The 20,000-nt window shown below is 50.3% G+C and overlaps 4 protein-coding genes across 4 annotated transcripts; 1 reads left to right on the top strand and 3 right to left on the bottom strand.

The window, feature by feature from the left end:
* Window positions 1–660: 660 nt before the first annotated feature.
* LOC112879505 (probable potassium transporter 14) lies at window positions 661–9,191 on the bottom strand. The gene is made up of 10 exons (XM_025943771.1): window positions 8,712–9,191; window positions 5,625–5,853; window positions 5,277–5,525; window positions 5,076–5,126; window positions 4,697–4,957; window positions 4,223–4,275; window positions 4,015–4,129; window positions 3,613–3,867; window positions 2,251–2,773; window positions 661–1,401 (listed from the first exon to the last, which is right to left on the bottom strand). The coding sequence occupies exons 1-10, from the start codon at window positions 9,018–9,020 to the stop codon at window positions 876–878; spliced, it is 2,571 nt and encodes an 856-aa protein (XP_025799556.1). The 5' UTR covers window positions 9,021–9,191; the 3' UTR covers window positions 661–875.
* A 763-nt stretch (window positions 9,192–9,954) lies between these two features.
* LOC112879506 (ribosomal RNA small subunit methyltransferase, mitochondrial-like) lies at window positions 9,955–11,379 on the top strand. The gene is made up of 2 exons (XM_025943772.1): window positions 9,955–10,411; window positions 10,512–11,379. The coding sequence occupies exons 1-2, from the start codon at window positions 10,046–10,048 to the stop codon at window positions 11,220–11,222; spliced, it is 1,077 nt and encodes a 358-aa protein (XP_025799557.1). The 5' UTR covers window positions 9,955–10,045; the 3' UTR covers window positions 11,223–11,379.
* A 1,375-nt stretch (window positions 11,380–12,754) lies between these two features.
* On the bottom strand, window positions 12,755–14,107 carry LOC112879507 (lon protease-like). The gene has a single exon (XM_025943773.1). The coding sequence runs from the start codon at window positions 13,936–13,938 to the stop codon at window positions 13,066–13,068; it is 873 nt and encodes a 290-aa protein (XP_025799558.1). The 5' UTR covers window positions 13,939–14,107; the 3' UTR covers window positions 12,755–13,065.
* A 2,278-nt stretch (window positions 14,108–16,385) lies between these two features.
* LOC112881988 (probable 5'-adenylylsulfate reductase 1, chloroplastic) lies at window positions 16,386–19,588 on the bottom strand. The gene is made up of 5 exons (XM_025946927.1): window positions 19,447–19,588; window positions 18,916–19,204; window positions 17,639–17,987; window positions 17,389–17,526; window positions 16,386–17,282 (listed from the first exon to the last, which is right to left on the bottom strand). The coding sequence occupies exons 1-5, from the start codon at window positions 19,502–19,504 to the stop codon at window positions 16,737–16,739; spliced, it is 1,380 nt and encodes a 459-aa protein (XP_025802712.1). The 5' UTR covers window positions 19,505–19,588; the 3' UTR covers window positions 16,386–16,736.
* Between the last annotated feature and the right edge of the window lie 412 nt (window positions 19,589–20,000).

Raw genomic sequence — 20,000 nt, forward strand, 5'->3', positions numbered from 1 at the left:
TCAATCATCAATCCGTCCACCAACCCGTCGAGACGACAGGAAACGGAAAAATGAGCAAGGGGAAGCACCGGCGCACCTGTCCCTTTCACAGAAAACACTGGGAAGAAGCAGCGCGGCGGACACGCCGTCCCCGGCAGCCGACATGTCAATCCCGGCCGGGCGCCCCTGACGCGGGTCACCCATCACCTCACCCAGCCCACTAGAACCGGTCGCGCGCAGGCCTCCAGGTCTCGTATTTCCCGGAGATTCTCGCCAGAGCCTGACGCAGCCACCACCATCCATCCATCCGCCCCGCCGATCGCGATGTGATCGGGGGGGCTTCGGCTCTGCAGGCACAGGCAGCACAGCACCACGCCGGCCGCGCGTACCGACACGCACGAGCGACACCAGATTAGGTGCGGGAGCGGGAGAGGACATCACCTTATTCCTCCGCCCACTACGCTCTCGCCAGAGCACCGTAGTTTAAGGGCCTCATCAGCAATGAAGAGCCCGGATCTTGCCCCCAGTCTGCAGCAGGTATGCTCCGTGCAGGACGCCCGATCTCGGATCCTGATTGGGCGCAGCTGGGCAATAAATACCAGCGTCTGTTCTCGCTTCTCGGCACAATCGGACAAGCAAAAACCAGCAGGCATATCAGTTGGCTCAACAGGCCAGAGTCCAGACAGAGACAATGCAGTATCTTGCTTCACAGAGAAAGGGTGTTTTGCCTGATATATAATACCATATTTCTATCCGAGAAACAGTCCAGTTTCAGTTGGTCGGTTAGTGCTGATTCTATCAAAATGAAAAGCAGCTCCGAACACCTCTCGCTTGCACCTTGTTATCTACCGCCGCGAGTTAGTATCATGTAAGAGAAAATGGAGGGTGTTTAAGCCCTAGACCATGTATTGCATCCCCACCTGCATCAGCCTGGTGTGGGGTATGCTCAGCGTCGCGATGCCCCGCCTGCAGTTCTTCCTCAGGAAGGCGTAGAAGTAGTTGATCACCAGCTTCTTGAGGAAGAACGACTCCTTCCGGGCCCTGATGTCACCGTGCCCTAGAAGGTACACCACGCCTGACTCCTTTGCCTGGTGGATGAAAGAGAGCTCGTTGTCCAGGCTGCGCCTCCCATCCATCGCCTCGTCCAGAGATCCGTCGAACGACGCGCTTGATCCCAGGGCTGAGTTGTCAGCGCCTGCAGACTCGGCAAGGGGAACCCCAAGCGAGTAGATGCTACCGTTGGGGCCAACAAGGACTCTTGATGATGAAGATGCAATCTCCTCTTCAGAGTCTGTGTCGTCATTATGATCGCTCTCCAGAGAGCGTTCCTGGGCCTCTCGGCGTATGAACTTTTCAAGGCTTTCTATCAGAAGCTGTTCAAACGCTTGCGGGTTCTCCTTGCGTACATCCTTGTACCCATACCTGTAGTCATGAATCATTAACATCCAAGCCAACAATCAATAACTAAACAGTGCTCATAATGATCATATAACTATATAAAATTTTGGTGTCTGCAGGAACATGATAGATTGTATCTTAACCCCTAAAGGGCAAAGGTAAGACTGAGGAACACAGTGCGCAAGGAAATGAATGATACATTCAATGTCGCTGAACCTGCATCACTGAGGGCAGAAAACATTGTGCAAGTTGTTTGCAGTGTAATTTGGCTGGTTTATTTATTTAATCGGCCAAATCATTTAGGTGTTGCGTGGATCAATTTCATGCAGCAACACAAGTTAAGAACAGAAGAACAAATACAAGCAGCATTTCACAAAAAATAATTTGTACTGATTTCTGAATTCTTATAAACATCATGATGGTTCCGCCCAAAGAGGCAAAAGCAAAAAGAAATACTAGAACATAAAGAAGCTCTTATTTGATGAACAGAACTCTTAACAACAGGATAACAGCACGAACAGTGCAAGAAAGATCAGCAGATGAAACTCGAGTTTTTAACTCATCACTCGACAACTTTGAGGGAGCAGTGAAGCAAACCTCCCAAAAGAGCACCTGCCTACACAAGCAATAATGCTGGCAGACTAATCGCTGAGTTACCAACACACCCAGTGGCTTTCTAGCAGATTCTAACTCCAGGGGCATCAGGCATTACATAAAACACAAACAGAGAGTGGCCATAGTATCAAACATGTGAAGATGCAAAGTAGTCTCAAAGTTCCAATGGATCATAGCAAGAAACTTCAATACCAACTTAATTTTGGAGGCAAACATTGTTTACATTTTTTTTATTAACTCAGAAAACAAAGTTCATACCTAGCAATGCAGCGGAACATATGGTAATTCTTTGGGCAGACCCGACGAAAGAGAAACCTCTCATTTTGAGGCACAACTGGAACTGGAACCCATTTGATGCAGACAAAAATAATCATTGAATGCATGGCTGGCAGTGTGGTGAGGAAGTGAGCAAAGATTGCAGGAACCCCCCTGACCAGTTCATTATAAAGTAATCCAATTCCAGGTGCTCTAACTGTACCGAGATTGCAGCCTAGCTGCATCAATAAATCCATTGAAAGCTTTTGCTTGACCTCAGTTTCGTACTTCAATTTGGTACCATAGTTCCATATGTACATTACCAAATACAGTACAGCTGCAAATACCAAAAGAACCCAACTTCCATCTGCTGCACTTCCCAAAACTGAAGAAAAGAAAAATAACTCCAGCCCCAGGAAGAGGGTGAGAAAGCATAGAACCACAATGATGTTCACCTGCCATATCAAAAGCATTATAATGGTTACCAGGACTGTTGTCATCATCATGACCCCAAGTTCTGCTATGCCTGCAATCAAGACCAAGCATTAGAAAGATTCTGTGGCAGTAGTGATTGAGCTGGAGAAATAAGGTAATTTAGCAGCAAGCTCATCATGGTTAAAAACGTGGATCAATAAATACTGAGGTTAGAGTGGAAGAAAACAACCACATACATAATATGACAATGCTTGAATATAGGAGATTTCTTTTTCTTAAGAATCATTGAAATTGTACACTTTCCTTCCAAGCATATTGATAAGATAGCAATTAGATATTGGAGTAAAGGAGACAAAAGCACCACCTAATCTATCTAGGGGCTATAGTGGCAACCAGATGCTGATAACATTCATTTTTCAGCCAATCACTATTTTCAGCAAACAGCTATAATTTCTACAAGATAGACTGACGTTCAGCAGATCCAGTGCAGGAAATCTCAAGACTATAGGCAATCCAGAAAACAATAAGATGTGGAGTACTGACATAGCTGAAAGCATATTCAACAAGGGATTGAACTTCATGTATACCATTTTATCCCCTATTTGGCCATGTTATACATTTGTATCAATTTAAATTCTTCTCTTTAATTCTTTGTATACTTTAATTTTTGTATACTCAAATGAACTTATCAAATCCACACTCAAATTAACTTATCAAATCCACACTTGATCATGATATAATCGAAATGATGGCTTCTAGATCATCAGTACATAATATAAAAAATTAGGAGCGGTTTATACAGGCAGAGAAAACTATATAGCAGAAAAAAGAAGGGCATCAGGATGGATAGTACGTTAGGGCCGAATCCAGAAAATAGAGCTAAAGATAGGTAAAATAGATTGCAATGAGAACAGGCTGACAATATCGTACCATACGCATTGCCAATCTCATTTATGCTCCCAAATACTGTAACAAATGCTAGACAAGAAACCAGCAAGAACCAGTTCATCACCGGAATGTATATTTGGCCCATGAACTTTCTAGAGGTGTGAATAATCTTGAGGCGTGGAAAACAGCCAAGAGCTGTTGCCTGCTTTATGGTTGAGAAAATAGCAGTTGTCATTGCACGACTAGCAATTAGTGCAGCCAAAGTAGCTATGAATACCACAGGCCAAAATGCCTGACCTGCAACATGGATTGAAAATATATATCAGAAAGGAGCCAGAATGGCAGAAACCAGTAAAACAAAGGTTGACTTCATTACGACAAGAGAATTTTATTTCAGCAAAGTGCAACAATACAGAATAAATCAGACAGACCAGTTTGCCTTACTTGGAATGGACAAAAAGAAGACCTGCTGACTTTGAGTTAAGTTCTCCATAAGAAATGCAGCTTGCCCTAGATATCCCAGTAAAAGGCATGGAAGAACAAGAAACACAAAGGTAAGCTGCAAGATATGAGCAATGGTAAGTTCCCGTTGACTATTTGCCTATTCTGAAGGAGCAACATTGAGCCCTAAACAATAGGGAGGGGGCAATACCTGAACAGATCTAACAGAGAAGTAGCATAAATCAGCAAACATCGCCTCCGATCCTGTAAAAATATTAACCATGTCAATGTCTTGCAATATAAATATTTTACTTTTACTACGCTCATCCTTACACTAGTTTTTATGAACTTTTTAAGAGAAAATGTTGTTAAATTTCAATGCCAATTGAATTAATAAGATTAGTTGTTAATTTGTTTGGATTATGTGTTTCCTTTGGGCGATATGATGGGCCATGGTCAATTATTTGCTTCACTGCTTCCAACTATACCAGCAGCGGAATCAGCTATTGGACTACCAAATTTCATTATCAATTTATGAGGGGCTACCTGTCAAATACAAATATAATCCCTTCAAGATTAGCATAACTAAGCAGAGTTATGAAATATAAAGTTCTGTTCTCCTTTTGTATTCATGACTCATGAGTATACTAAAAACAGAATTGAGCAATGTGATCAAAACACCTACCTGTTGCACATAAAAGACAGCCTCCAAGGGACATCCAAGCTTGAGTGGGATTTCTTTCAAAATAATAGCAGATATACAAAGGATTGAATGCATGTAATACTTGTGAACCATATATTCTGATGTTATAAATTCCTATCCCAGCAAGGCAGCAAAACCATATGAACAAGGCAGGCCCAACAGCAAGCCCCACTTTGCTCGTTCCGAACCGTTGTAGACTGAAGAGAACAATAAGAAATGCAACAGTGATCATAACCACTTCACCTGTCAAAAGTTTATAATCATTGGTGAGCTTCGTGCATGACTAAACATCAATACAAAATAGATTTTTTTTCTTCACCACATATTGTCAAAATTGAATAAATTAACAGTTTGGCGTCACCTTCATTAACACTAGATATTCCAACCTTCAAGCCATTAACAGCAGACATAACTGCAGATTTTAACATGATAAATAAAAGAGTTATTTCTAAGTGAGAAGAAAAACTGCTATAGTATCACATTACTAGGAAAGCAAATGTGCTGATCACCGAACTAGGTGAAGAGAAAAATACAATGAACAATGCATCAGAAAGACATGAACCTGACATTGCCGGTGTGACAACACCATCTGCTATCACCATCGAAGTACCAAATAGAACAAGCATCAACAGCAGCTTCTTTAGCATAGATGAAGTCTCAAGACGCTCCTTGATCTTCAAGGACCTCTCGAGCTCCACTGAAGGCACCTTCAGATTGAAACTTGATATACGGGTATCAGAAGGAAGTTGGTTAGGAAGCAGACTTGCCTTCGCATTTCTGCATATTAGCGAATACAAAGCAAATGTTCCACCTGCCAAATAATCAGAAATTGAATATCAAACGTAAAGCTTAAAGAAGAATATTGTTGCCAAGTTTACTCTGGCACCCTGGTACATATACAAAAGCATACCTTCTCCATCATCATTTCCCCACAAAACAATCAGGGTATACTTCAGAAATGGTATCAGAATGAGGGTGTATATTACAAGTGAGAGTGCTCCAAGCACATCCTCCTTTGAAGTAATAGGGTATTTGTTGAACATTACATCGAAGGTATACAGTGGACTGGTACCAACATCCCCAAAGACAACACCTAACGTCTGAAGAGTCAGCACAATACTCCTGCCTATGGTAAATTCCTGAAAGGAAGACAGCAACTAGTTATCAGCGAGCTTATGCATGTCAAACAGGATTTGAATTGCAGCCATGCTATTTGATGTACAGCAGAATTGGAATTTGCGGGCATGGTATTTGAGCAAGATGTCTTTATAGAAAACATATCAACTGGAGTACCCAATGTCAAATTAAAGTTGCTCCTTAATCAAACTTTCCATGATAGCAAATTTCAGTAGGGACAAAAAAAACTGAAAATGACATGGTGAACTCCGGGCAACAAAAAAAAAGAGTTGATCGGGTCAAACATAGAGTACATTTTGTAAAGGGAAACTGAAAATGGCAGGATCGCTCTTTTTCATTTCTTTATGACATTTTCATGAAGCGGGTTCAGATTTATCCCATTTCAATGTTTATCAAGACTTCAATCATTATCATCAAATTTATAGGACCAAGGGGACATTCTGTAAATGCACTCCACTAAACCCTCTGCCTTAATTTAATGAATATGAAAGTGAGGATGTAGAGTCCTTGCATCACAAGGAAATGCAGCAGCATTAACAAACTTAAAGAACCAGTCTACAAGACCAATAAGAAGTGTTATCAAATCCTTCCAGGGCATCAACCCGGTCAAGGGGTCACCACTCACCAGGTCTTTGGTCAAAGTAGTGGATCAAATCCCATGATGCAGGTTCACATAAGCAAAACGCAGTTTCTGCTAGTTTGTCTGCATGGACATGCGTTAAGCTGCAGCGCAGGACTGCAGGTTCGAAACCCAGTGTTCTCATAGTTCCTGGAACTTAGGCATGGGGGGTGCAAGTCATTCGTCCAACTCACCAGTTAAATGAAAGAAAAACTGCAGGTTCAGCTAGGTCTCGCAAGGTCAATGACAGGAGCATACATGAACATGATGCAGTTCAGCCCATAAGAGGGTGCTGAGTTCAGTCTTTCTCCAGTCAGACTGATGAGCTGAACCAGGTCAGATAAACATGCCTATGAGGCCAACACATTAGCAATATGCAGACAAAATGATCCATGTGGTTCATTTTCGCAGCATGCACGGCATCACCTCTCAGTAATTTCCAATTGCTCTAAAGTCATGAGATTAAAATGGTCCTCAGGTTCTAGTAATTTCACTTAGGCAAGCAGTGCACCCCTCACCATCACCTTCCACCCTTAATTAATCCCCAAACTGGACATGAACCTTTCAGACAAAACTGGAACCACAAACAAAAACAAAATCTCCATATCTACACCTCAAATGCATTTTTCAGGTTCTGGCCTATCATGGAATGATAATGTTATCTTAAAATATAGGCATTGTGGTCAGTGCTCCTAAGCCTCAGCCCTCAGCCCACAGGAAAGTGCTTCAAGCATTAACCTTGTGCAGCTTACAAGTATACAACCTTGGACTGCGCTCAAACTTTGGCTTCCCAAATGAGGCATGTTTTCAAGGGAAATCTTGAGGTGGTTAACCTTTTTGAACAGTGGAAAAAAACTGAGTAAATCATCCAGCAGTTCTTCAAAATTCTTGCAAGGCACCCGACTCAAATAAGAGAAGGTGAGTATTTTTACAACATAACCAAACATCTGGCATAACTTCAAAGTGTTCGGCTCGAGCTATTTCTTAGATATGGGGGCAGTTTGATGACGACACTAGCAGAAAACCCCTTTGTCATTATCATGGTTATTCCAGCTCGAGCTATTTCAGAGTAGCTCACAGCCTCACATCAATGAGAAAGGCCTGATATGACTATCCATAATATCAACTAAAAGTTTGCTCTTTGCTAGATATGTGGATATTTATACTCAGAGTGGCACTAGTAGTCGCTAATCAAATGGTCAGACCATTTTCTACAAATACTGGTAAAATCGATAGAGTATTTAACTCCACTGTCTATGGGGTGGGCAAACCAGCCAACCATAACTGAAAGTCCACTTGAACCAACAAGCAGATCTAACTAAATAATTCGGCATCTATCTAAAGAATATGTGTCACAAGTACCAATTGTGCATCCAGTAAGTCATTCATGAAACCAAAGACAAAGAACAGAACAAGGCTAATTTGAAATGGTCCTTCCACGCTTGTTCAATATACCACATCAAAATGCATATCACGCGCATCATAAAGTACATCATGTAAATAATGTGGTTCTTAACGCATCAAGCAAAAACACCATAAATGTCATGAAGAACAAGGGCCAGATCTGTTTCTACCAGTATCAAAAAATGAGGATCATGGAACAGCCAGTGCGCTTCATGGAAAGAAAAATCTGAATGGAACACTCGCATCTAAGAAACAACAGATGCACCTCATCTGCATGTAACCTACGCAGGAAACCAGGAGTGATAACCACCTAAGCAACACCACAAGTATCGATCCGTCGACATGACACAGTTAGGAGCCTAAACAACAATGAGGGCGCATCAGCTTACAAGCAGCCTGGCAGCCAGCAGCCACATAAAACCCATGCCAGTCTAATGATCTACCCAAGTAAACAGCTGCAACTCGATACAGGATCATTGGACTAATGCTGCAAACACCTGGCACACATGCACCGACCAAAATTACCTAGCAGAACTGCACAGAGCCAACTACCCAATAGGGTACAGCAAGCGCCCTCACGCACTCATGGTTTTACCACTCCGAACCTATCAAGTCTCCCTCAGCACCCCGGTGGCACAAGATCGCGCAAGCGCAAGCGAGCGGTAGTGCCAAACCAGAAACGCCTAGCACGAGACATTGTCCGATCGCGTTCCGTAGACAATACCACAAGCACCTCACGCGCAGGAGGTGCTAGGCGGGCGGGCGGGCGCCGGCAGTGCCGCAAACACCTCGCGGGCACCGAAAACCGAGCATGTGAGATGGGGGGGAAGCGCGCACCTGGTGGCGGTACACGCCGGGCACATCAAGCGCCTCGACGTCGAAGGAGTCGGCGCGCGGGCCCGTGCGCACGAGGCGCTGGCGCAGCATCTCGTCCTCCTCGTAGCCGTCGTCGTCGTCGTCCGAGCCCCCGCCGCCGCGGGAGCCCGAGGCGGCCGCCGGGGTGTCGGCGCCGCCGTCGTCGGAGCTCTCGATCTCGTCCTCCTCGCAGGCGCCGCCCGGCACTACCCACCGCATCTCCGCCGACTCCGTCTTCCGCAGCCTCCTGCCGCTGCCGCTGCCGCCGCCGCCTCCGCCCCCGGACTCCATCCGGATCGAGGCGGGGAGGGGAGAGGCGCGCGCGTGCGGAGGCTTCCGCTTCTATGGGTCCCGGTGCTGCGGCGGGGAGGAGGTGTGGCGGGGTGGAAAAGGGAAAGGGGCGAGACGAGGAGGGAGTGGAGGCTGCAGAGGTGAAACGGAACTGCAGCTGTCAGCTGTTGGAATTGGGATGCAGCTCCCCTCCAACTTCCATTTTTCTTGTTTTCCTCTATGTCAAAAAATATTTTTGCTTTTTTTAAATCACGTTTCTAAACACTTTTTAGCTATCAAGTTTCGACGGACAAAAGTTAAACGTAAAAAAGGAAGAAGCTAATTATGCCTCCGAGCTAGAACGGACTGTTTGATGCTGGAACGGAGTCCATCCTGGTAGCTGAGTTTACACTTCACAACGAAGATGACCTGGCTATTATTATTGTGCTGAAAAATCGGGCCTATTACCGATCTGCTTTGGCCATTTCTAGTGCGACTATTCATTCCGGAAAAGGATCATATGATTCCCATTGAAATCCTAGGAGTGCGTTCGGGGCTCGGCAACAGCAGAGGATGCTTCCCCCTCCACGGATGATGCTTTCCCATCACGGCGAGGTGGAGGCTGGTGTCATGCGTTTGGCGTCCACAGATGATATGCTTTCCATGATGATAGTTGGTCGATGTTCTTTTCATTTCACTTGCGAGTTGTTAAGACGGCGTACCCGTGAAGGCTGCCTATTATCTTAAATTGGGTGGGATATTGAAGAGCATTGCTCAGCTATTCTTTGTCTGAATACTTCCAGCTAGGCAGGATTCTGGAGCCCAAGCGGCCTAGCGGCCCCCCTGGACGACGCCGAACCCGCACCAGGCCGGATTTGTCAACAGGCACCGCGCATCGCCCAGCATGCGCCGCCTCCGCTCGGGGCATGCCGTTCCGAACCGGACGACCTACGAGGAATCCGGCATCCGCGGCCCCAACAAAGGCCACGAGCAAGACGCAAACTGAACAGCAGCAATTCCCGCCGCGTCTGGCTTTGAGCTGACACATGAAGCGAGCCGTCTCCGCTCCCTGGGCCCGGCGTGCCGTCCGCCAAGGCTGCTTCTACGCCGCCGCCACCACCTCCTCCTCCTCGCCTGAGGCGGCGTCGGAGAAGTGGGACGGGCGGTTCCGCCTCCACAAGCCGCGCGGGCAGCACCTGCTCACCAACCCGCGCGTCCTCGACGCCATCGCGCGCCGCGCCGCGATCGGCCCGGGCGACGCCGTCCTCGAGGTCGGCCCCGGCACGGGGAACCTCACCGCGCGCCTCCTCGCGTCCCCCGCGTCGCGCGTCGCCGCCGTCGAGATCGACCCGCGCATGGTCGAGGCCGTCACCGCGCGCGCCGCCGCCATCGGCCTCGCCGACAAGCTCACGGTCCGTCCGCACGCACGCCACCCGCTCGACGAAATGTATCTGAAGAGGAGGAAACGCTGTGCTGACAAGATGATGGCTCCTCCTTTCCTCCCGTTGGCAGGTGATCGCGGGCGACGCCGTGGAGGTGGACTTCCCGCAGTTCGACGTCTGCGTGGCCAACATCCCCTACGGCATCTCCTCGCCGCTGATCGCCAAGCTGCTGTTCGGCGCCTACCGGTTCCGGACGGCGACGCTGCTGCTGCAGAAGGAGTTCGCGCGCCGGCTCGCGGCCGCGCCGGGCGACGGGGAGTACAACCGCCTGGCGGCCAACGTGCGCCTGGTCGCCGACGTGAGGCTGCTCATGGACGTGAGCAAGAGGGACTTCGTGCCCATGCCCCGGGTGGACTCCTCCCTCGTCGAGATCCGGCCGAGGGCCGTCGCGCCGGGGGTCGAACTCGGCGAGTGGCTCGCGTTCACGCGCGCGTGCTTCGGGCAGAAGAACAAGACCCTCGGCGCCATCTTCAAACAGAAGAGGATGGTCACCGAGCTGTTCAGACGGTCGCAGCGAGCGGAAGAACGTGACGGCGGTGCCGGTGGCGTCAGCCTCGGCGCGCTTGACGATGGCAGCGACGAGGATGGTTGTGGAAAAGACGATGATGACGGCAACAGTGCGGCTGGTTGCAGCGGGGAAGAGGTCGCGGCGTTCAAGGAGAGGATCGCCGGAGCGTTGGAGTCCGCCGAGCTCGCCGGCAAGAGGCCATCGAAGCTGTCCAACGACGAGCTGCTGCGATTGCTCCGGCTGTTCAACGAGCGCGGGGTGCGGTTCCGGTAGAGCACAACCTGCGTCCCCTCTGCCTGCGGTTCGGTCCCGCGCAGAGGTTTCTGTCGCCGAGGCCACGCCACGCCTGGAGCATTGGCTGGTTGCCTGGTTCCCCAGCACGTCAACGTCATTGTAGACGTAGTGTTACTTCTGTGCCGTATACTTCTACTCAGGCTGTGTTTAGTTCGGCAGGTGTAAAGGCAAAAAAATTTTTTGCAAATGAATCTTACCAATTTAAAGTACTAAATAAAGTCTATTTACAAAACTTTTTGCATGGATGGGTTGTAAATCGCGAGACGAATCTAATGATGCTAATTAATCCATAATTAAGCAATAATTAGCGGATGGTTATTGTAGCATCACTGTTGCAAATCGTGGATTAAATAGGCTCATTAGATTCGTCTCGCGATTTACAGCCCATCCATGCAAAAATTTTATAAATAGACTTCATTTAGTACTTCAAATTAGCGAGATTCCTTTGAAAATTTTGCGTTTACGGTATTTTTACGTTTACGGGGTGGAAACTAAACAAGGCCCCAATAGTCTTGAGCTATCGTTGCCAGCCTTATCCATATGCTGTTCTATGAATTCCGCTTTGCTGAGGTGAACTCTGGCAGCTTGACGCCATGCATTTTTTTTGTGATATCTGAAACTGAAAGCTGGCCAATCAGGGAATCACCCTTCTCCCAACAAGCTTTTGCTGGAGAACATATTACATATCAGCAGAGGAAATGCTTCCCATTACTAAAGGTATGGAATAGGCAGTTTTAGCTTCCAGGCTCCACAACAAACTTATTTTTTACCCAGCTTTGCAGAAGAATAGTTTATGCCGGTCATGTAACCAAAACTTCAGGCATAGTGAGAATACAGAGATTGATATTTAATCTAAGACTTCGAAATTAGCCTTTTCTCGCCTCAGTGACGCAATTATAGATTCTAGTCACCACTGGATCAAAATCCATCTGGAACATCAAGATGAAGAAAAGTGATGCAAAAAAGTTGAATTGTTTTCAGCTGCAGAGAACATCTTAAACAAAGATGGGCCTTTTCAGCTCCTCTGATGCCATCACCTCATATTCTCAGCCACTCATATAGATGGGTGGACTGATCATATAGATTGATGCAAGTCATAACATAACGAATTTCATGTGCACAGCTTCTCCACCGGAGCTCAACTTGACTTCAATATTTGGCAAGGCTTCGGAAAATCAGACCTGAGAGTCCTTTGTAACGTACTTTGGCAAAAGTTTTTCACATGACAAAGACTGAAAATAATTTTTCAGAACCTTGCGGTGTTTTCATATTGGCTACTCTTACACTGAATCGTGCCTTCCATATAATGGGACCTGATTACGAATAGCCTCACTAAACTATCCCGAACCCTTCTAGTGTAGTAACGTGCAAACATATACTACGATATTTACTGTGATGGTACCAGGACACATGGCTCAGTTCGCATAGTAACTTGCAAAGCTGATCTTTACAATGAAATTCCATTGAGCACTGTAATAGCAGATGCAAATCTGGATACAAAGGCTGAGCAATGACTACTAATAGCTTCAATTCAGCTCCAATTTAGCACTGGAAGCACCAGAATTTATCTCTGAGAGCAAAATTCTTATCCTTACACAGGACCAACGTCACAGCTCCACATTTTCTTGAGTTGACACACCAAATTATACAATTTTACATGCTAAGATGCTAACCACTTGCGAGTAAAACCTAGCCACGGAAAATATAGGAGAAAAGCGAAGAAAAAGGGCGCAAAAAAATTGATAAGAAAGTTTAGTCCTATACCCTCCACCACAGACTCCTTATCATCATCCATTCCTGGCTGACGATTGAGGGCCTCACCTCACCCCGACGACGGCGAGGATGGGAACGCGTCCTTGACGGCGGAGGCAGCGGTGAGGTAGTTGAGCGTGTTGCGCAGCGTGTCCCGCTCCCTGCGCAGCCTGGCGGCAGTGTCCTCGAGCTCAAGCAGCGCCTGCTGCTCCCGGGGCGCTCCCTCGAAGGTATTGCCGACGTAGAAGGAGAAGGGCGTGGGGAAGAGGCCCCTGCGCAGGTCGCCCACCTCCTTCTCGGGCTTCCCGTTGAGGCGGTTGGCGATGCGTATGACGTCCCGCATGAGGGCCTCGACGTCGGCGGCGAGCGCCTCGGCGTCCTCCCCGGGGGCCGGGGTCTCGGCGGGCGGGCGGTCCTCGAGCCACTGCACGGCGGCGACGAGGTAGGGCTTGGTGCGCACGACGCGGGCGACGCGGAACCGCTGCTGGCCCTTGCAGATGAGGAAGAATCGGTCGTCGGCGAGGCGCTCGTGCTTGACGACCTCGCCGACGCAGCCGACCTCGGCGGCCGAGCCGCCGGAGCCGGCGAAGACGACGCCGAAGCGGAGGTCGGTCTGCAGCACCGTGTGCATCATGATGCGGTAGCGGAACTCGAAGATGTGCAGCGCGTGGGTGGCGTCCGGGAAGAGCACGAGCGGGAGCGGGAACAGCGGGAGCTCCACCAGCCCGTCGTCGGACTCAGGGGGGTACGGCTCCGGCGACGACGGCCCGGGCCCGGACCCCGACGCGCCCGCCGCCGCGGCAAGGCGGACGCGTCCCCGGCCCCCGCGGGGGCCGGAGGCATGGAGGCCGGGCGCTCCAGGGAATGCGCGGGAGGGGGAGGCGGCGGCGGCGAGACGGGGGTGGGGGAGAGGGGAGTGGAGGATTTGGGGGAGGAGAGCCATTGGGACGGGATCTTTTTCCCCCTTCCCCCCGGCGGCCGCGGCAGGGGGAATGCTCGGGTGGATTTGAGGGCGCTTTTGGCTTCCTGGTGGGTGAATTTCTAGGGGTTTTGGGTGATTTGATTTCTCTCGCTCTTTTTTTTTCCTTCTCTCTGGATAGATTTTGCTGTGGGGAACTGGGGAAGAACAGAAGAAGAGGGTGTGGGACCCGCAAGAGGGGAAGGGGATAAATAATGATGGCGTGGAGGAGACCACGTGGGGGCTTATCCACCTCACCGCCTCAGTACATGCCCACGTTGGGGACGAGTGTGAGGTGGCGCGGTTTCTGTGGCTGTTAGGCTGGGCCTTGATTAGCGGGCTTGGAGAGCGGTGGTTGGGGCCCACTGGTAAGAGGCTCGGTTAGGCGCACAGAGTGCTTTTGGGCTGGCCCGATGAGTACTGGGCGATACTGTATGGACTCTTCCAAATTCCATGCATCAGTCGAAGTAGATTGAGTCCCCAAGAAAAATTGCAAGGTTTCCTTTCAATTTTTTTTTGCAAGGATTCCTTGTGAATTGAACTCCTGACGGAGCTAGTACTGGATCTGGATGACAGCAATGGGCAAATTTGAGATCAAAGATTGGCCCAAAAAAAATTGAGATTAGAGATAGAAAAGAGGAGGGAAAAAACGTATGGCAAAGTTGTCCAGGCAAATCCTCTTTGCTTGTTTATCTTCATTTGCATATTTCTTCAAATCCAATTTCTAAAGAAAGGGGAAACCCTAAATTGGGTCGATGGGAAGAAGGATGGTAGCAAAGATTGGAGGTGATAATGGATCATGGCCTAGTGGAGCTCTTCACAATCCAATATAATTCTTTTATATTTTTAGCTTAAAAAATTGTATAAAATAAGAGTCCGATCCTTCAATTATTTAGACTAAATTTTGAAGCTCTTTACCACCCCTAACAAAGATTAGTATTTCAAGATGAATTTCATTCAGTTGATCTGAATCTTGTAGCTCCACATGGATTGTATATATAATGTGCAATCCTCGGTCCATTTTGAACTGTGATTGTGGTTTGCTGGTTAGCACTTTGAACTGAAATGTTATATATACGCTTCTTGTTTACCCTCCGTTTGCTGCTTTGTGAGCATCTCCAGCAGTTCCACTTTTTCAATAAACTATCAATATTGAAGAAAAGTTATACTTCAGCAAATCTACAAAATATGGTCATTTTCCCAATAATTGTTGGATTGTCTCAATATTTTACCCTAACTCCCTTTAAGTAAAGGGAGAATTTCTGCTCACCTATATTTAGGATAAGATTATTGAAAACTGTAAAAGTATCTTCTTCAATAATTAATGAAAGTGGTATTGGAACATCTTGATACTATCTTATTAGAGACTCTGATCCGTGGTTTTCCTCCTCGTTTTCTTTCTTTCTATCGAGAATATACCTTGGAGAGTACCAATTACATTACGCTGGTTCCTTTGCTTGTTCGCGTGCTGCCCTATCCCCACAATTTACTATGACAAGGGCCATGATCTGCTGCCTCACTGTTGTCTGCAGTGTTGAGATATATAAATCACATTAGTTAGGTCTTTAAGTGTAACGGGTTGTTGAGTAGTTACAACTCACAGCCAGAATGAACAATAAGGGCAGCCGCAACGGGGTCGTTAGGCTCTCTACAAGCCTTCCACGTAGGAAAGAAAAATGAGGAGAGAGAATAAGCTGGCGCTGAGCCTGGCGAGAGCCGTTAGGACGCGTCCTGATGCTGAGCGGGCCCCGCGGTGGATGCGGACGAGACGGATGGGCGCGAGCTAGCGCCGCTCGCCATCCTAGCCGAACAAGCGGGCAAGGCAGCCGTGGCTGGGCGGTGCTACAGTTGGCGGGGCCGCCGCAGCCGGTCGAGGCGGCGCGGCGGGGCGGAGCCGCCGGCGCCCAGCCTCGGTCGAGCGGGGTGAGGCCGCGCGCGGGTGCGCGGAGCCGCCGGCTCCGGGCGAGGGGCTCGCTGCCGGTCGAGACGGCCTCGGTCGAGCGGGGCGAGGCCGTGCGCGGCTGCGCGGAGCCGCTGGCGCCGGAGGAGACGGCCGTGGTGGCGCGGTTGAGCAAGGCGAGGCGGCGCGACTGGCCGAGAAAGCTGCCGTCGAGCGGGGCCGCGGTGCAGGGCGGGGCTGCGGGGCCGCGGCGGCGGGGCGAGGAGCCATTGGCCGGGCGGGGCCGCGACGATCGGGCGGCGCCGCGGTGGCTGGGTGAGGCGGCCGGAGGCCGTTCGGGGGCGCCGGCAGCCGGCGGCCGCTCGTCCTGCGGAGGCAGAGGACGAAGATGAAAACGGAGAGAGAAAGGTGCACCCCACTAATTTTAGAAAATTGTGTGCTATAGTATGATTATTGTGTAGATCATCTATACTGCATGCTATATCCTATGTGGCTCTTGCTATAGAGAGCGGCTCTCTATGACCGTTGCGGATGCCCTAAAGAGCTGCCAAAACTGATTTTCTTATTTGATTTTACCCTTACAATCCTCTGTCACCAACTCACCACTAGCCATAAGTACACACAAATAACCTCGACCTTTTGCCTTATGACACCGGACCTCAGGCTTCAGGTTTACCTGCAACCGTTTGCAGTGACAGGAGCTAGAGATGCATCATCTCCATCTGAAGTATTTCTGAACCCCCTCCCTCTCTTCCTATCGTCCCCAATTCCCTCTCTCGGATACCTCCTCCCTCTCTAAGTACAATTCTAGACGGAGCGACGCCAACGCCACCATCATGCGGGCACAGACAGAGAACGATGGTTCTCGCTCCCTTGCGGCCTCTCACCGGAGGCTGTTGACGAAGGCGAGGAGCGAGTCGACGTCCCTCTTCTCGGACGGGTACTTGATGGGCCTGGCGGTGCGGCTCGGGAACAGGAGCACGGTGGGGAAGCTCTGCAGCTGCAGCTCCGCCTGCGCGAACGGCTTCTGCTCGCCGTCGGCGCGGAACTTGGCCACCTTCACGCCGGCCCCGGCCAGCTTCTCGGCCAGCTCCACGTAGGAGGCCTCCATGGCCTGGCAGAAGGGGCACCAGGGCGCGTACAGCACCACGAGCCAAGGCTCCGCGCGGTTCTCCAGGCGCAGCAGGTTCTCGATCCCGGCGCGGGTGAGGGACACGACGGCGGGGCTTTCGAAGATGTCCGGGGCGCCCGCCGCGCCGTTGCCGTTGGCGGACTTGGGCGCCGCCGCCTGGGCGTCCTTCTCGATGTTGCCCTTGTGCAGGCCGCACTCCTTGGCCTTGGCGTCCTCCCACCACCACCGGCCTTCACGCTCGTGCTGCCCCGGCAGGACCGGCCTGGTGCACGGCTCGCAACCAATGGACACGTAACCCTGAAGATCACAGTCGATCGAGATTGTCAGTCACCTGCACTTCTAAAAACAGCTGATCGTAACACAATGCATGGAAGCTGAGCTGCAACTGCAATGCTGAACTTACTTGAGCATGCAGGGAGTTGACAGGGACATCCATGGTCCTCAGGAATGTCCAGATGTCCTTGCCGTCGACATTGGCCACGGGGTTCCACTTGATCAAGCTGCCAGCTCCGCCATCCTGGCCTTCAAAAGAGGGATCAACCTGCATTGGCACCAATTGCACAATCAGACATCAGAAACTGAACTCCATCTGAATACAGATCCAATTGTTCAAATATCCTAGTACATGGAATGCAAGAGGATGTAATGTATACCTGAACGACGGGGATGCTGGCCCTGGTGCCGGGGGACTGGTCCTTCCTCTGGCCGGTGATCCATGCCCTGAGCCCCCTGAGCGCCCTGCGCAGCGGCCGCACCTTGCGCACCCGGCAGCACTCCTGGTGGCCGTCCTCGTAGAAGGAGAAGAGGCCCTTGGTCCGCACCAGCTCCTGCACCTCGCCGGCGTCCGGGAACATGTACTCGATGCGGATGCCGTAGTGCTTCTCCACCTTGTCGAAGAACTGGTACGTCTCCGGGTTCAGCCGCCCCGTGTCCAGGCTGAACACCCGGAAGGGGCGCCCCGTCAGCTTGGCGTACTCGATCAGCGCCACGTCCTCCGCGCCACTGCACGACACGAGCGATCAGTTCATGAGGTGCTTGCTTTTATCTGATGCGATCGTGGCGAGGCTATCTATCCGATGGAAACGTCCCGAGAGACACATCCATGTCATGGCCGAAATGAAAAACAGGCAACACAGAGCGGACGAGTCTTCCGTGATGTCCGCCCTGGACACTGACGCGTGGGACCGGGCCCACACGTCAGTGAGCCAATGTCAGGAGGACGGGCGACAGAGGAACCGTTTCCACGGAGAGCAGCACACACTCTTATCAAAAGGAAGGGGTTTGTTAGAACAGGACCAGAAGGAATCTATTCAGACGCTATCGATTTTTGGACGCCATGGCTTTTCTGGCTTCGTCGGATAGTCAAACAAGTTTGTCCGGTTGCGCGTGGGTGGTGGGCCATGATTCTAGCTCCGGACCTCCGGTCGAGAACGGCAGAACGCAATCTTGGACGCCAGATTCAGTGAACCTGGACGCCTCACAAGCTTGGCTCGTCCAGGTACATTGGCATGTGCGGTGAACGAAACGGGCTTCGCTACCTTATTCCATTACCCGATTAGCGTTAGAAAACATTATTAGAGTTCAGATTTGGGCATCTGAGGACCATAAACACTTTTGACAATACGAATCTACGATCATCTATAGTCTGAAAAACAATAATAATGGATAAGAGTTTCATGCAGTTTTAAAGGCAGACTGGTGGGACCCAAAGTTCAGTGACCCGCGAAATGGTGCAGGCTACTACTCCGTAGGAATCTCCACGGCCACACGTTCAGATAGATACCGCGATGCGGCGAGCATAGCGGATGCAGCTCGCCGCGGCTAAACCCAGTCCACCGAGAACCAACGGTAGCGGAGGCTAACAGGCACGCGGGAGGAGCCGCAAGGATCCGAACCCGTCAAGGAGAACGAGACAGGAGACTGTGCTCACCTGAAGGCGATGGCGATCTCGGATCCGAACATGGCCAGCGCCCGATCCATGACCTCCAGCGGCGACGCGCCCTCCAGCTCACGCGCCAGGGCCTCGTAGTCCACCGCCGCGGGGGCCGCCACCTCGTCGGCCACGGGCGCCACCGGCGCCGCCGAGGCCGCGGAGGCCGACACCGGCTGCCTCCCCTGCTCCGCCGCGCGCAGCGGGCGCACTGCCCGAGCGCGCTGGCCCCGGGCCGCCGCCGCCGGAGCCACGGCCACCTGCTGCCTCACCGCTCCAATCCTCGCGGCTGCACGGCCAGAACAAAGAGAAATTTTTAGAGCAATTACAAACTCTTGCTCTAAATGCAGATGAATTCCGACACGAAGACGAGCATTTCACATGTAGAAACATCACAGGATGCCCAAACCAATTGCGGAATCCCAAATTCAAACAGAAGCATCTAGCTCAGGAGCCGATAAATTCTAGATAAGCAATCAAATTGGAATTGGAGCAAAGAAAACTTCTGAAAATCCGCGGGATTAAACTCACCTTTGACATCGCGGAGGGCGGCGGGGCGCGACGAGATGGAGGCGGTGGCGGAAGCCATAGAAGCTCTCTGGGGCTTTGAGAAAAAAAAATTCGCAGCTGGTAATATTTCTCCCGAGCAAATGTGTTTTGGACTCCTGCGTTTTTTCTGTGGCGTGGAGGGTGGAATCGGGCGGGTGGGTTACATATAGCTCGGGCGGGAGGCTGGGTTCATCGCACCTGGACGGGTTCCGGGAGCGGGAGCCTCCGGGGCCACGTGGCGGCGCCTGGTTGGCCGACCGCACGGGAGGCTCTCCCTGGCCGATCGAAGCAGTGGCGTCACTTCTGCGGCGTGAGGAGGCCCGGCCTCTGCCGCGTGGGGACCACATGGCAGGTGAGCTGGCTGGGTGTGTGGCTGCCTCGCGTTCGATGCTGCCGCGAGCCCTCCGCCTCAAATGGCATGTGCGTTGCATATGCACAGTGTGTCATAGGTAGAGGTAAATTTCATTTACGTGTCATATATCGATGAGCATCTCCAACACCTAAAATATATTTTTTCTCCATTACCAATAATTACT

The sequence above is a fragment of the Panicum hallii genome, chromosome 2 (assembly GCF_002211085.1).
Source record: "Panicum hallii strain FIL2 chromosome 2, PHallii_v3.1, whole genome shotgun sequence".
NCBI classification, from domain to species: Eukaryota; Viridiplantae; Streptophyta; class Magnoliopsida; order Poales; family Poaceae; genus Panicum; species Panicum hallii.

Coding starts and splice junctions, on each gene's coding strand:
- LOC112879505 (XM_025943771.1), bottom strand. CDS start 9,020: ATGGAGTCCGGGGGCGGAGGCGGCGGCGGCAGCGGCAGCGGCAGGAGG. Junction 4,958..5,075: donor AATATCTAGTGTTAATGAAG/GTGACGCCAAAC, acceptor AACTTTTGACAG/GTGAAGTGGTTATGATCACT. Junction 4,130..4,222: donor TCTCTGTTAGATCTGTTCAG/GTATTGCCCCCT, acceptor CATATCTTGCAG/CTTACCTTTGTGTTTCTTGT.
- LOC112879506 (XM_025943772.1), top strand. CDS start 10,046: ATGAAGCGAGCCGTCTCCGCTCCCTGGGCCCGGCGTGCCGTCCGCCAA. Junction 10,412..10,511: donor GCCTCGCCGACAAGCTCACG/GTCCGTCCGCAC, acceptor TCCCGTTGGCAG/GTGATCGCGGGCGACGCCGT.
- LOC112879507 (XM_025943773.1), bottom strand. CDS start 13,938: ATGGCTCTCCTCCCCCAAATCCTCCACTCCCCTCTCCCCCACCCCCGT.
- LOC112881988 (XM_025946927.1), bottom strand. CDS start 19,504: ATGGCTTCCGCCACCGCCTCCATCTCGTCGCGCCCCGCCGCCCTCCGC. Junction 19,205..19,446: donor CGCCCTCCGCGATGTCAAAG/GTGAGTTTAATC, acceptor CTGGCCGTGCAG/CCGCGAGGATTGGAGCGGTG. Junction 17,283..17,388: donor TCAACTCCCTGCATGCTCAA/GTAAGTTCAGCA, acceptor TGTGATCTTCAG/GGTTACGTGTCCATTGGTTG.